The sequence below is a fragment of the Coenobita brevimanus genome, chromosome 95, assembly GCF_032717465.1.
Source record: "Coenobita brevimanus isolate Jiangsu-jjx chromosome 95, ASM3271746v2, whole genome shotgun sequence".
Lineage (NCBI taxonomy): Eukaryota > Metazoa > Arthropoda > Malacostraca > Decapoda > Coenobitidae > Coenobita > Coenobita brevimanus.
This window is the reverse complement of record NC_137048.1, coordinates 23,778,132-23,792,030: the sequence shown is the minus strand read 5'-3', so window position 1 is coordinate 23,792,030 and position 13,899 is coordinate 23,778,132. Positions and strand designations below refer to the sequence as shown.

The window sequence follows — 13,899 nt, the reverse complement described above, 5'->3', positions numbered from 1 at the left end:
AATGTCCACTGATCTTATCTGTTCAATGAAGTCTTTTAAGCTATATTTCTGCTGCCCATATACTATTTTATTTATCTCAAGCAAGATTCTTCAAATTAAAGGTTACAAGCCATCTTATTAATATATTTCGTACGGTAACGTCTGTAGTACTACCTCCTTGCTGCCTCCAGATTATTTTACTTAGTTTAGAAAAGACCCATGCTAGTGAAAGGGTTTTACATGAGTTATGGCTGGTGATATTCTTACCCAGGATTTACGGTCTGCGGGCCAGCACAACATTCCCCCTTTTGCTCTATAATTTGGTGACATTATTCTAATTAAGATTTTCATGATAATTCACGTGGTGTCAGGGCAAGTACTATAATAACAAGGCAGTATGTTAGGGTGTATTTAGGTTACACCCTCGCCTTGCACCGAAACTTGGTACAAATAAGGACAAAATTTCGGTCAAACAATTTACCTCTTGCCTTTTACTTTCCTCCTCTTGCTAACATTCCTAAGCTGAGAAAAAGTTAGTATATTTCTCTACCCGCAGATGATTCTCTTGGTTATGATGGAGAAAGTGGAAATGATGGACATGCCCTAAACGTGAAGCAGAAGCAGAGGAACAGGTGACGAACTTTTGTCCCTAACCCTGCAGCCACACTTGCACATTTGACTTACTAAGGTATGATTTTAGGAATTCTGGCGTGTCGGAGCTCTACTCTCAGAGGTTTCTCCCACACGGCTAACCTATGATATAAAGGCATATTCTTGCTGCCGCCACGCACGGAACTTTAATGATATCGGGAATTCTTCTCTCATGAAAGGAGCTAATGAAAGCTATGTATAATCCCTCCAGTTCGTAAATCGGCCAGCAATTGAAAAAAATAATCTGCAGGTAGCAAGATGAAAGTACACGGGATGTCATCGGGGCTGAGAGGTTAGATCTTATGAGAAATTGTTACACACAACACTATGTAGGACCATACTGCAGACGCGAAAAAATATATTTATATTAACCACTTTAGCTCACGTACGTAATTTTTATATATCTTTGTTGTCACCAGATCTATTTATTCAGTGCAGGAGAACACTGTAATAATGAGGGAGACAATGACGGCTATATCTAATAATATCGGAAAGGCTATCATTTGGAGATAGTGAAAAAGATACAAGTAATGCGTCACCGAAGTGAAGGGAATAAGTACTGAGCAAATGCATTACTCTCTTGTTTTCCAGGGCCTTGATGAATACTGTTTCTAACCACTTTTTTGAGTGTGTCCTTTCCGAAGATAGATAAAACTGTATGACGCTATTAGGAATAGAATAAGAAAATAGGTACCACCAGGCTGAAGCGTTAACAGGCTGTTTCAGAAGAATGTATCCACTGAGGAAGAACTCTTTCTACATTTTTTTCTTTTTTAATTTAACCCAGATTTGGTATTTGCGTTAATTTACGGTGAGCGGTGTATTGACAGACACCCCTTTCCCGTCCTATTTTTCATCCATCCATCTATCATCCAATTCTACGTTGCACCATGAGGAGCGTAGAAGCCCGGGGCTATGCAATTTGGTCCTGACATTTAAGATGAGAGTGACCAGCCTCACTCATCCCTGAGTGGCATTACATGAGCAATAACCCCAACCATCCCTTGGATATAAACCTTCACAGGCTCAATCCGACTGGAGCGCTGTAATTATCCGCTAAACCACCAGGCGCCATAATTTGGTTATATGGTTACCACCCAGCGTAGTAAATGGTTTCCTGGTGTACAGGAAACCATTAGGCCTGTTACTCAGTGTACTGTAGAGTCACCCACAGGCAGAAGGAAGAGGAAAGAATAAAGGAAAGAAAGACAAAAGAGGGAGTGTAAAGTCACCCGTAGGCAAAAGAACGAGGAAAGAATGAAGTAAAGACAGAAGAGGAAGGAAGGAACGGAGAGAGGAGAGGAAAGGGCACACCCGAGAGCAGCGCTTCATCGAGTGAGTGGATCTTTGTTATTTAATCCTCCCACGGTCGGGACAACTTTACTACCGTGACCGTTTTTCTCCCCATGGTCAGGGCAACTCTAGTATTCTTTTTCCGCTAACGCCGGACGATTATATTTATCTGAGAGTGAGTCATTGGACCCTGAGAAAGACAATATCTAAGTCCTCTTTCTCCAGTCTGTGAGTATCCTTCCTTCAAACAGAATCCCTTTCCTCCATTCTGTGTTCTCCAGTCTGTGCGTCCGCTTCTTCCAGTCTATGAGTCTTTTTCCTCTCTCCAGTCTGTGAGTCCCTTCCTCCTGTCTGAGTTTCCTCCCTCCAATGAATCCCCTTCTATTCTCCAGTTTAGGAGTCCATTTCCTTTCTCCAGTCTGCGAGTTCCTTCCCTTCTTCTGTCTTATAAGTCCCTTTCCCCTTGTCACTGAGGTCCCTTCCTCTCTCTCCCTCCCAGTCTGTGAGTTCCCTTCCACGTCTATGAGCTTTCATTCTCCCTCCGTCTTGTGAGCCACTGCCGACCTGAGCGAGCACAGAGCATGGTTGTTTCTGTGAGTTCATGATTCTGGTCTTTGTGAGTCGAGCATAATTATAAGTAAACACGGGGTCCTAAGCGGCACTGAATAATTACGCATGCCGCTGTTAGTCTACCCGCTGCTCAGCCTCCTTTAGTGTGCTGGCAAAAATGGTGCAGGAAGGGAATGAGTGGCTCTCCTACACGGGTTTTGAAAATGTGCTTCTCATAATAATCCCTACAGCTGGTCCACATTAACTTGGCGGAGATTTTAGTTATTTTGCATCTTATTTTCCGCAGCCCAGTGGCAGAGTAGGAAAATACAGCTACTGTACGTCCTTCTCACTGCACATTTGCATCGTATTCTAATGCTAATCTGTTGCTATCGCTCAAACAAGTGCTCGTGGGCCCTTCGGGCCCCTCGCACTTGCTCCTGCGGAAGGCACTCTCGCTTATGTACAGTTCTAGCGTAACGTTGTCATTATCGGCTGTCAAGGCGACATGGAAGGTCCTATGATGGTCCATTTATGTGCTGTTCTAGTCTAACGTTGTCACTTGGATTATTTGCAGCTAACTAATAGATCGTGTTATTTGCAGCTTCGGGAATGGAACATAAGTTTTCTGACCGCAAGTCCGAAATACACACACAGACACACGGCTACTGCTAGGCCTATAGTATATCTTAGTCCTAACTATGGGCAAAAAATTCTACGGAGATCCTATGCCGGTCGCCGGGAGTATCGCTATTTGGTCAAAATTTGATCGCTTATTAAATATGGTTAAAGTTTTTCAATCGTGATGGGACCAAGGTTCTTCACATCAGCGAATTTTTTGCGATTTTTGTGCCAATTTTGGTGCGATTTGAATGTGCAGTTTCGGCTGCCCGAAATACACACACACACACACACACACACACACACACACACACACACACACACGGCTAGTGCTATAGTATATTGGAAGTTAATATTTCCTCCAGATTAACTTGGCGGAGATCTTCACCATTAAACACCTTATATCCCGTACATCAATGTCAGAATGTGACCACACTGCGCCTGTACATTTTTCCTATAAGAATTCTTCGTAACTAGCACCATATTATTGTGCTAATTTACTGTTACAACTCAGCATTCGAAATGGGAAAATGGCAATTTTTATACTGACTGTGAATGACATTAATCTACAGCTGCAAACCCACTTTAGTATTCCTTAAAGAATGATGGAAATAAGGGAAACAGTGGCTCTTCAACTCGAGTTCTGAAAATGTGCTTCTCATAATCACCCCTAGAAAGTATGCTGACGCTGCCCATTTTTCCTCACAAGAAACTGCTGATTACTGGGCGTGAAAGGTAATTATCATTTTTTAATACACCGAGTAATTGCTTGTGTGCGTTTGGAGGCTGATGTAGTGGGGAACATTTAAGATTTTTCGTCCTGAAGGGAAAGAAGGCTAAATTAGAGTGTAGCTGTGAGAGTTAATGAGATTAGGACGATTGGAAGAAAGGTTACCGGGATTACAAAATGGTGGAATAAAGCAGTAAGCATAGAAGGGAATGATTTAGTGCAAAAAATATAGAAAATGAGGAAGGTCTAAGAGTCGAAAGCCTCCAAAAATTCCTATATCCAGAGGAAAGTTGATAACAGAATACCTAAATAATGATCCAGTCATTTCTATATGCCAGAAAATATTTCGTATAAGAGAATAAGGGTCAGGTCGAGGGAATGACAAAGTAAGAAGACTGCCATAGGGAACCAGATACATACAGTATGTGAAGAAATGCAAATACTAGTTAGTTTATGCAGTTGAAACTTGAAATGGTGAAAGTGTAGCTAGACGGGTGCTGCATGCCCACCGTAATGGGAAAGGGTCATAGGAACGAAGAGTGAGTTACAGGAGCCCAAGATAATAAACTACCCCTACTATTAACCTACGTACTATCGGGACAACTCGGGTATTCCACTTCAACTCCAGACTATTATAGTCGCCTGAATGAATGAAACACAAGAACCCAAGAGAATTTACTCTTCGCCACCTACTTGCCAGTGTAGCAGAGACTGAGCCATGTGTCTTAACAAGCCATGTTTGTAGAGCTCTTCAGTGGAGGTGTGAAGGGCGATGGAGTGGCAGGGTAGTGGGAGTGACTAGGTGGTTGCAGTGGTTGGGTGGTTAAAGTAGTTGGTTGGATGGTTGTGGAATTCTTGGCTGTAGAGTTAGGGTGGCTGGATGGAATGGTTGATCAGTTGCAAAAATTGGTGGGTTAGTTGGCTGGAGTGGTTAGTTGGTTGGAGTGGTTAGTTGGTTGGAGTGGTTGGTTGACTGAACGGCTAGTTGACTGGGGTGGTTGGTTGGTTGGAGTGCTTTGTTAGTTGGAGTGGTTCGTTGACTGCAGTGGCTGGCTGCTTGGCTTGTCAGCTTGAAGTGGGTGGTTGAAGTGGTTGGTTCGTTGAAGTGATTGGTTGAATGGTTGGAGTGGCTGGTTGGCTGGAGAGGTTGGTTGGTTGGGGAGGTTGGTAGGTTGGAGTGTTCGGTTGGTTGGAGTAATTGGTTGGACGGTTGGAGCGGTCGGCTGGTTGGAATGGTCGTCTGGTTGGAGTGATTTATTAGTTGGTTGGTTGGTTGGTTGGAGTGAAGAGGTTGTTAAAGTCGTTGGTTGGATGGCTGATTGAAGTGGCTGTTTGCTTGGAGTGATGAGATGGTTGGAGTGGCTAGTTAGTTGGACAGTTGGAGTGGTTAGTTGGTTGGAGTGGATTTTCCTCTTCAGGTACTTTATTTTTCATCTTTCCGCTTTGAGACTTAGAGTAGACAGCCTATTCCCTGAGGCCTAATCCTACTACGTGTCACATACCTTCACGTGACAACGTTTCGGCACAAATACACGAAGTCCACATTGAATACATGTCAGGGCTGCGTCGGTTTGGACTAGGGTGATGGCATTAACGTCTCTCTCTGTCTCTGTCTCTGTCTGTCTGTCTGTCTGTCTCTCTCTCTCTCTCTCTCTCTGTCTGTCTGTCTCTCTCTCTCTCTCTCTCTCTCTCTCTCTCTCTCTGATATATCCGTGGCTCTTACGGCCGTCTGTTTAACGTAATTTATATCACCAGACTGATCCCTGCCCAAGTCTGGGATCAAATTCGAGACCATTCAGGCAACAGATCACTTCCCTTACCACTTGATCACCAACTCTTCCTTTTGAGGTTATCCCTTTGAATCAGGTGACGTATTCTTCAGTTTACTCTTACTATATCCAGACGATTTTATTCAGCTTTGGAGAGACATTGGAACTAGAAGGAGTCACATACAACCTCCATTAACCCCTTCACTACTTGGTCGCTATACTAAAATGAATATAATCGTCTGTTAACGGCAAGAATAAAGCTTTTCGCATTGGAGGGGTTGGATAGAAATTGCATTAACCACTCCACTGCTTGGGTCCTCTCCTCAACTGAATGAAAACCCCTTCAATTCGGTGTCGCCTTTTATTTTAATCTCACTAATCCCCATGCGATTTATATTCAACGCAGAGCAGACTTGTAGTAGCGAAGGGGTTAATTAAAACTCTATGCAGCTACTCCGAGATCGAAAGGTCTCTCAATAGCCGAATCAGATTGTCTAAAAGGGGTATTCAATCGGACTGAAGAGGATACGAGTCTGGAAGAAGCGGGAATAAAAAAAGAAATTAACGTCCTGGTCCTGAAGTGGTTAGTTGGCCGGCTGCATGTATTCTCGCCGCCTGCAGCCCAACTACACATGGCTGTTTCCGCTTTCGAGAAGTTTTGTGGAATAGTTTCGTCGCAGCAAGAGAGGAGATGCATATATGAATTCGTTGAGGGCAGACCAGTGTGTGTGTGTGTGTGTGTGTGTGTGTGTGTGTGTGTGTGTGTGTGTGTGTGTGTGTGTGTGTGTGTGTGTGTGTGTGTGTGTGTGTGTGTGTGTGTGTGTGTGTGTGGAGAGAGAGAGAGAGTCGTTTGTGTATGCGTGCGTGTGATTGTGACTTTTTTCGTAGCAAGTTTTGCTGCATAAACACTCACTCATAAATAAGAGCTGACTTTTTTTTTTTTTTTTACTAAACTAAGGCCAAAAAGGAATAAACCGATTTTATGCCTACCTTGAACATCATTCTTGTTTTAACAGTAATTTGATAGACGCAGGGAAGAACCTCACTGAAATGAGTGGCCCTTCTACTCTCCCCAAATAAACAAAAGCCGGTGCCGCTGCGTGACGATTAGCACTAAGTTCCATCTGTTTGTACATACAGCCACATGCCTTAATCCCGGAGAACGTGAGCAAATCGCCTCCACGTCACCCTGTCTTCATTCATATACCTTTCCACTCCGTCCTTTACCTCATCCTTGGTTACTCTATGCCTCTGTCACTCCTATTTCTCTCAAGAACACTCAGTTTGTCACTCTTCTTTCCCACTTGCAGGCTGTTGCGTACACACTGAATAAGTGCACAGTGAAATACGTCATGAATATATAAACATCATAAAAACCTGTTTTTAAATTTATATTTCTTTGTAAGGCGAACAAAAAAATTTCAGCCAAAGCATACGACCGTACGACGACGAGGCTCCTCAACAAAGGCACGATCCTCTTTGTCAGCCAACAAAACATTATGATCCTTGTTATCGTGTTTTCCTGGTCCTTTCAACGCCCACCTCAAGTGACGTCGTCCCCTCATTTGATCACCACAACTTAATTAGCTTAGGAGTGACGTCTTTCGCAATCCTTTCCAAGAAGAGCGCCTCAGCGGCTACCCCCACACACGCCTGAAATACCATGGACTGCTGCCGTCCAAACTGTAGCCATCAGTCCAATGTTACTGTACCTTTTGAAAGATGTAGAGGTCCTAGGGTGGGATACCGTGGTGCAGAGCAATCAGAGACAAGCGACCTGAGCACGCACTTGGTGGTAAAATATACTTGAAAAACCTCCAGCTTCTTTTAGAGATTCGAGCCTGAGTATAGCACATGGTCGTCACTACGCCTTGTTTATGCACAAAGGAAAGGGCAGAGGGCTTAGAGCTTTAAAGAAGGTTCTCCCTTCCAAATAAAGCTGAACAAACAAAAGCCAAAATTATGATCAGTTCATTCTGAGATGCAAGGGCACACTATGTAAACGATGTTGGGGGAAACAGACAGAGGGAAAGAAAAGTTGAAGTAGACAAGAGCTGAGCAGCCTGGTATATGAAGGACTGAACGTACTATTTAATTCTTCCACCAGGGCGTTGGGCAGAAAAAGGAGATGCATACTACCTATGACTGGAACAGAATAAAAAGAAAACACCGACTTGAGTATTATTGAGAGAAGAGAGACATGCAACACTGATGCAAGGAAAAAAAGACTGAAGCTAATCTGTGAAATGAGTGGAGCTGATGAGACAAAAAGCCTATGACTCCACCCTCAGAAGTGCCGTAAGCTATGATCCCTGGAACATTATAGCTGCATTCCATGCAGGGTAGAATAAGGGCCCGGCTCAGTGTCAGCAAAATGAATAAGGTTAAGGACAGCACAGAGTTAGTTTAATACACTTAATTTTTGCAAAGTATTCTGAGTTGTGACCTTCCTAAGGATGATCAACGATAAAAGGAGACACAAAAGAAATCTGAAAATGGTGAATGAATGAGCTGCGTGTTGTTGAAGGTGAAATGATAATAATGTATAAGACTGCGACGAGTTGAACGATCGAGAAGCTGAGTTTGGAAGCATTAACAAAGAACATGATTTCATTTACCCCCCAGTCATAAAGATGAGGCTGCAGAAATCAGGTGCTTCAAAGCCTCATCCCGTGAATATCGTAGCAATTGCTGTGATGGACGCTCTGAGAGGTGGGCGGAAACGAAAAAGGTAGATTCATCAGCGTAAGAGAAGACTGGAGTCCTTATACCATTATTAACAAGATTTACGTAGGCAACTATTTGCAAATCACGGAATTTGTGTGATTAAAAAAAAAAAAAGTGAGGTGTTCATCATCTTGAAAAGTATCTACTTACGGCACATAATCAAGTACTCAGTGTTTACATTAGTTTGACACGGATAGGCAATCATAAATATTCTATACCAACAGTTCTACTATTATAAATAACGATTCTAACAATTTAGCCATAAGTAAGTGAACTACGTAATGAACCTGTGGAAGGATAAATAACTGCATATTATACGTTATTTAGTGAGTACAGAGTCGGTTCAACTGACAATGTGTATTAAGTGTGATTATTCAAAACGTGAAAATTATATAATTGTCTCCTGAGTCTCTAAGTATCAGGACAAGTATTTTCTTGAGTAATTTTCGCCTGGCGTCACCGTCACAAGTGTACAGTAGAAGACACAACTCTGTTGCTGCGTTTGTCAGATGCATAGTTACAACTGACGAAACATAATAGAAGGCTTACCACACCCACATTTTCGCAGGTGGCAGAGGTCAGCAGTCACGCTGAACCACTGTTAACATTCCGTGGCAGAGTCACTGGAGAAACTGGAAAATTTCCTCAGACACCAGTACCAACGGTTCCGATCATGTCAGGAAGCAAGTACCGTAATGTTCGTCCTTCACGGCATTTTTTCACTAAATTTCAGGAACAGAGTTGTGTCTTATACAGTACACCATGACCCTCACCCTCATACTCACTCACCCGAACCCTCAGACTCACACGGTCACACATCCTCACTCCCGCCATCATACTCCTTCACGTTTATATTCCCTCGCACCGTCGCTAACATTAATTCATTATCACACTCTCTTAACATTATTTTCACACATTCACTCACCGTGGCACCCGCACTCTATTCACACATACTATACTGCACTCTCATTCATCAACCTCACTCTTACAGTCACCCACAACATCACCCACACACATTGCCACCCTCATACGCATTCACATAACTTTTACATTAACTCATCATCACTGTTACTCTTACTCCCACTCTCACTCACTCTCACCCTCACCATCATCCTCAGATTCACTCCCCACTGCCCTCACACTCACTCACCATCATTTCAATTAGCAAGACCTTCATATTCACACACTCCCACACTCACATCACCGTCACACACTTACTCACCATCCCTCTCACATTCAATCACTATCATCCTTTACCATTCAGCTACAGACACTCACATTTATACATCCACTTACATCACCCTCTAACACTCACTCACCATCGCCATCACCACCACCACCATCAAGTCATCACCTCACTCACCATCATCATCACCACCACCATCACACCACCTCGCTCACCATCGCCATCACCACCCCATCAAGTCATCACCTCACTCACCATCATCATCACCACCACCATCATCACACCACCTCGCTCACCATCATTATTACCATCACCTTCACCTGGCCAACCAATTTACACGGGATTTGCCATAAGGACATGGGATTACACAGGCACGCTTGTTACATTCGCGGGCACATGTTGGTCTCTTTAATTAAGCTGAATAACCACATCAACAGCTGCACATTACACAACATCCTGCTAGACTACCTGGCGTTTTCTACGTACCTTACATAGTCTAACCTAGCCTAATCTCACTAAACCCGAGCAGCACCAACATATTTCGCAACACTTGGCTCGATCACATTTTTTTTTTTTTCTGTGCACCTAACCAAACCTAAGCTAACCTGATCAAACTTAACCTAACTTAGCCTAACTTAATCACAACAGCATTAACACATTGGACAAAGCCTAATCTATTCTTAAATAACCTACTCAGAAGAACAATAACATACTGCACAACACCTTGTTAGGCTGCGTGACATGTTCTCTGTACCTATCTTAAAATAACTTCACCTAATTGAACCTACCTTCACTTAACCTAAACAAACTTTATTTAACGGATCCTTCTGTTCCATAAACTACCCTATCCTACTCTCAGTCTCATCTAAGATTGTAATATAATCTATCAGTATCTACCCAGAAGTGAACAATATCAACATATAGCACAACGTTCGGCTGGGTTACATGACTCAGAGGTCGTCGAGTATCTGATGCTATCCCATGTGAGTGGCTTATTTATGGAAAACGATAAGAATACTATACTATAAGTCAATGAAAACGCACCAGTCGGTTACCTGTAGTTTATTGTACGTAAAGTTCGACACATTTATATGTAGTTCACTCATTCACACAGTGAGTCCACCAATATCCGCTAAACGTTTACGACAGAATATAAGGACGAGAAACTCATTACATAAACAGTCATCAGTGCATTTGTGACTTGTCCTTTATACAGGCAGTTTCACACTACGTTTGTCAGTTAGTACGAGGTGTGGCCACCATTTGAAGCCATGCATGATTTAATCCTACGCCTCATACTGGACACCAGTTCACGTAGTATTTACTGCGGAAGCCTCTCCCACACTTCTTTCACTGCCTGAATCAATAATTGTCGTCTGTTTTGTGGTCTGGGGTCACACGATGATAGGCGCCTCTAAGATAATCATACACATGTTCAACTGGGTTTAAATCAAATAAGCAGGCAGGCCATGGCAATACGTTAACATTCTCAGCCAGCAGAAACTCAATTGTGACACGAGCAGCATGTGAACGAGCGTTATCTTGTTGCAATGTTTTTACACCTAGATGGTCGCGTAGACACGGAATCACATGAGTCCTGAGAACACTGTCAACGTATCCTTGTGCCGTCAGGTTGCCTTCGATGATCACTAGAGGTGTTTTGTAGTCGGCTGCAATGCTTGTTTATGCCATGATACCGGGGTCATCCCAGTGATTACCGTCTCACAAAACAGTTGGCATAACGTTCATTACGTCGCCTCCAAACATGCAGACGTCTGTCAGAGTGATCCACACAGACACGACACTCATCACTGAAGAAAGCAACATTCCACTGTCTTTTGGTCCAATATTCATGATGGTTGCACCACTGTAGTCTGTTCCAACGACAGGCGAGTGAGAGCCAAACCCCTTATGGGTCTCCCTGCATTAAGGCCAAACGACCGCAGTCGCCGGTGTGCAGTGGATCTGCTAATCCGATGATTATATCGACCAGAGTCTCACGTGCTGTTTGTGCTGCTGAGCTAATTCTGTCCCAGAGACGCACCATTCAAATGTAGTGATCTTGACGTTCTGTTGTGACACGTACTCTTCCATGATGCTCTCGGTCGTCAACTGAGTCGGTTTCATGATCTTCTGGATAAGCCTGACAATCGTTGAATAATGACAACCTATTCTACAGACTACCTGAAGTTGCACCATGTGCCACACGTCAGTATCCCTACGGCATGATGACGTTCAAGGCATGACAAACGTGGCATGGTGGCAGTCTTTCAAGAATTAACAGACCGTATTCCACTTACAACCTAACCATCGTCCTAGACGTAAAACAATCAAGAGTTCCATTTCCATCAAAAGGCAGCGAGTGGAATGGGTTGAACAGATTAATCTTATCTCTGAGAAATTGGTTCGTGAACAATGAGAGTCTTTTTGTTATGATGGGTGCTGTATGAGTACATGATCATACCAAATCTGATCAGTGTTGGAGACAAGCAACGATACACAAATTACTGCAACTGTATTAGGCGGTGCGTTTTCACTAACTCTCAGTATAGAATAAGGTAATCGTATTAAGAGCAATAATGAAGCTCCATTCAAACTTCTTCGTGAAGAGAGGTGTCCGTTAAGCTGAATATTTATATACAGTGTATATATATATATATATATATATATATATATACAAGCATATACTGTATATATATACAGTATATTACAAATACTTATGCAGACTGATGCTTTCTATCGAAAAAAACAACAACAGACTGCACAGAAACAAGAAGCGTGTACAAAATTTGTTTATTGTAAAAGTAGTAGTGTATGTTCCATACTCATATATCTTATATTTAGGAGAAAATAATCAAAAGCTGCTGCCAAAATTTCTCTCTCCCTGCGAAAGCCAAACGAACAAACCCAAAACAATATTATGTTCGTTTTGAGATGCATGAACACGCACACACACACACACACACACACACACACACACACACACACACACACACACACACACACACACACACACACAAACACACACACACACACACACACACAAACACATACACACAAATAGTGGTCACTGATTGATGAAAGGATATACTGAGGAAGACTGTTATATAACTCACCAGATGTGCACACGAATCTCTAAAATATTCAGATTACTACTGTACATAAGTCTGGCAGAAAATAGATAAGATGTGTTTATGCGGGTGTTTCATGTTTGTTTGAAAGAAAGACACGCGGGCAAATTTGGAAGAGGGGTATTCAGTGTCATGGGGACTGAAAAGACAGTGACGTAAAACTTCAATGAAGAGGAGACTGATTGGAACCAGCAAGTGGAAGGGAGCCGAAACGAAAACCTTTGATTACACCATGTTTTGAAGAGCTGTATGTGTAATGCCTTCCCATACACGTAACCTGTATTTCAATCTGGGGGGAATCAGGCGCAAGAGCTGAGTCAACAACTATGCAGTCTTCAAGAATGCACGGAGTAGGGATAGTTGTCCACTGTTAGCCCCGTGATTACCATTACTTTTTACCACTCTTTCTTGCTGAACCGCTTCTTTGGTACGTAGTGTTCTCAGGGGAAAAAGTGACAGATGAAGGTTTGGCCAGGCAATTTTGTACCCGATCCTTCAGACTGTGGTGACAGTGTACTTTTTGTTTCAAGGGTTGCCCAACCAGCGGGCCGCTGGCCGAATATGGACCGCCACCAATATCCTCCCAACACCTTGTATAAACGAATGGATATAATATTCACTATTTTTGTTTCGTTCCAGACATCGCAATCCAGTTTTTGTCTCGTAGTACTCCTGATTTAGACTTCAACGTTTTCTTCATGGTTAGGGACTGAATTGGCTGATGCTTTATCAGAACGTGTGTTGCAGACACCGGGCTGTGTCCCGACCAATTCAGTGAATATTATAGTGCATCCTGCAAGTCATGCTCAGTATAAAGTTCAATCCGTTTTCAGACAAAGTTGAGCTTCCCTGGTCCATCTACTGTCTTACACTAAATTCTATGAAGGGTGGGACTGAGAAAAGCACACAAATTCTGTGAGGAGTGGGAAGGAGAATGACTCCAAGTATTTATGTCACGGCTCAGGTACAGCCTTTCCTTTCATGACAAACCACTTCTGTACGAATAAATACCCGTGAAAGAAAGGTTATCATTAAGGAAATTTCAGCGGGCTGTGATATGCATGTACAGAATTAAATTATTAGAGAGACCATTTTCGCTCCTATGTCATCAGTGATAGTTCTGAAACTTTTAAGAACTGGACTTAGGTTCATATTCATTGCTTAACATTAACCCAAGAATAACCTACAGATGCCTCTCACATATATCCTGGACTCCCTGTACACCATGGCAAATTATCTTAGTGGCACGTTAGGCAGAGGAGG

General features: G+C 42.8%; 1 protein-coding gene across 1 annotated transcript in view; it reads right to left on the bottom strand.

Annotated features, from left to right (window-relative positions):
- Positions 1 to 9,153, bottom strand: part of LOC145413257 (cell adhesion molecule 2-like) — a 201,171-nt gene extending 192,018 nt beyond the window's left edge. The window contains exon 1 of the mRNA XM_080282987.1: positions 9,093 to 9,153. Within this exon, the coding sequence (XP_080139113.1) occupies positions 9,093 to 9,153 (61 nt within the window). The remainder of the gene's footprint in view (positions 1 to 9,092) is intronic.
- Positions 9,154 to 13,899: the final 4,746 nt, after the last annotated feature.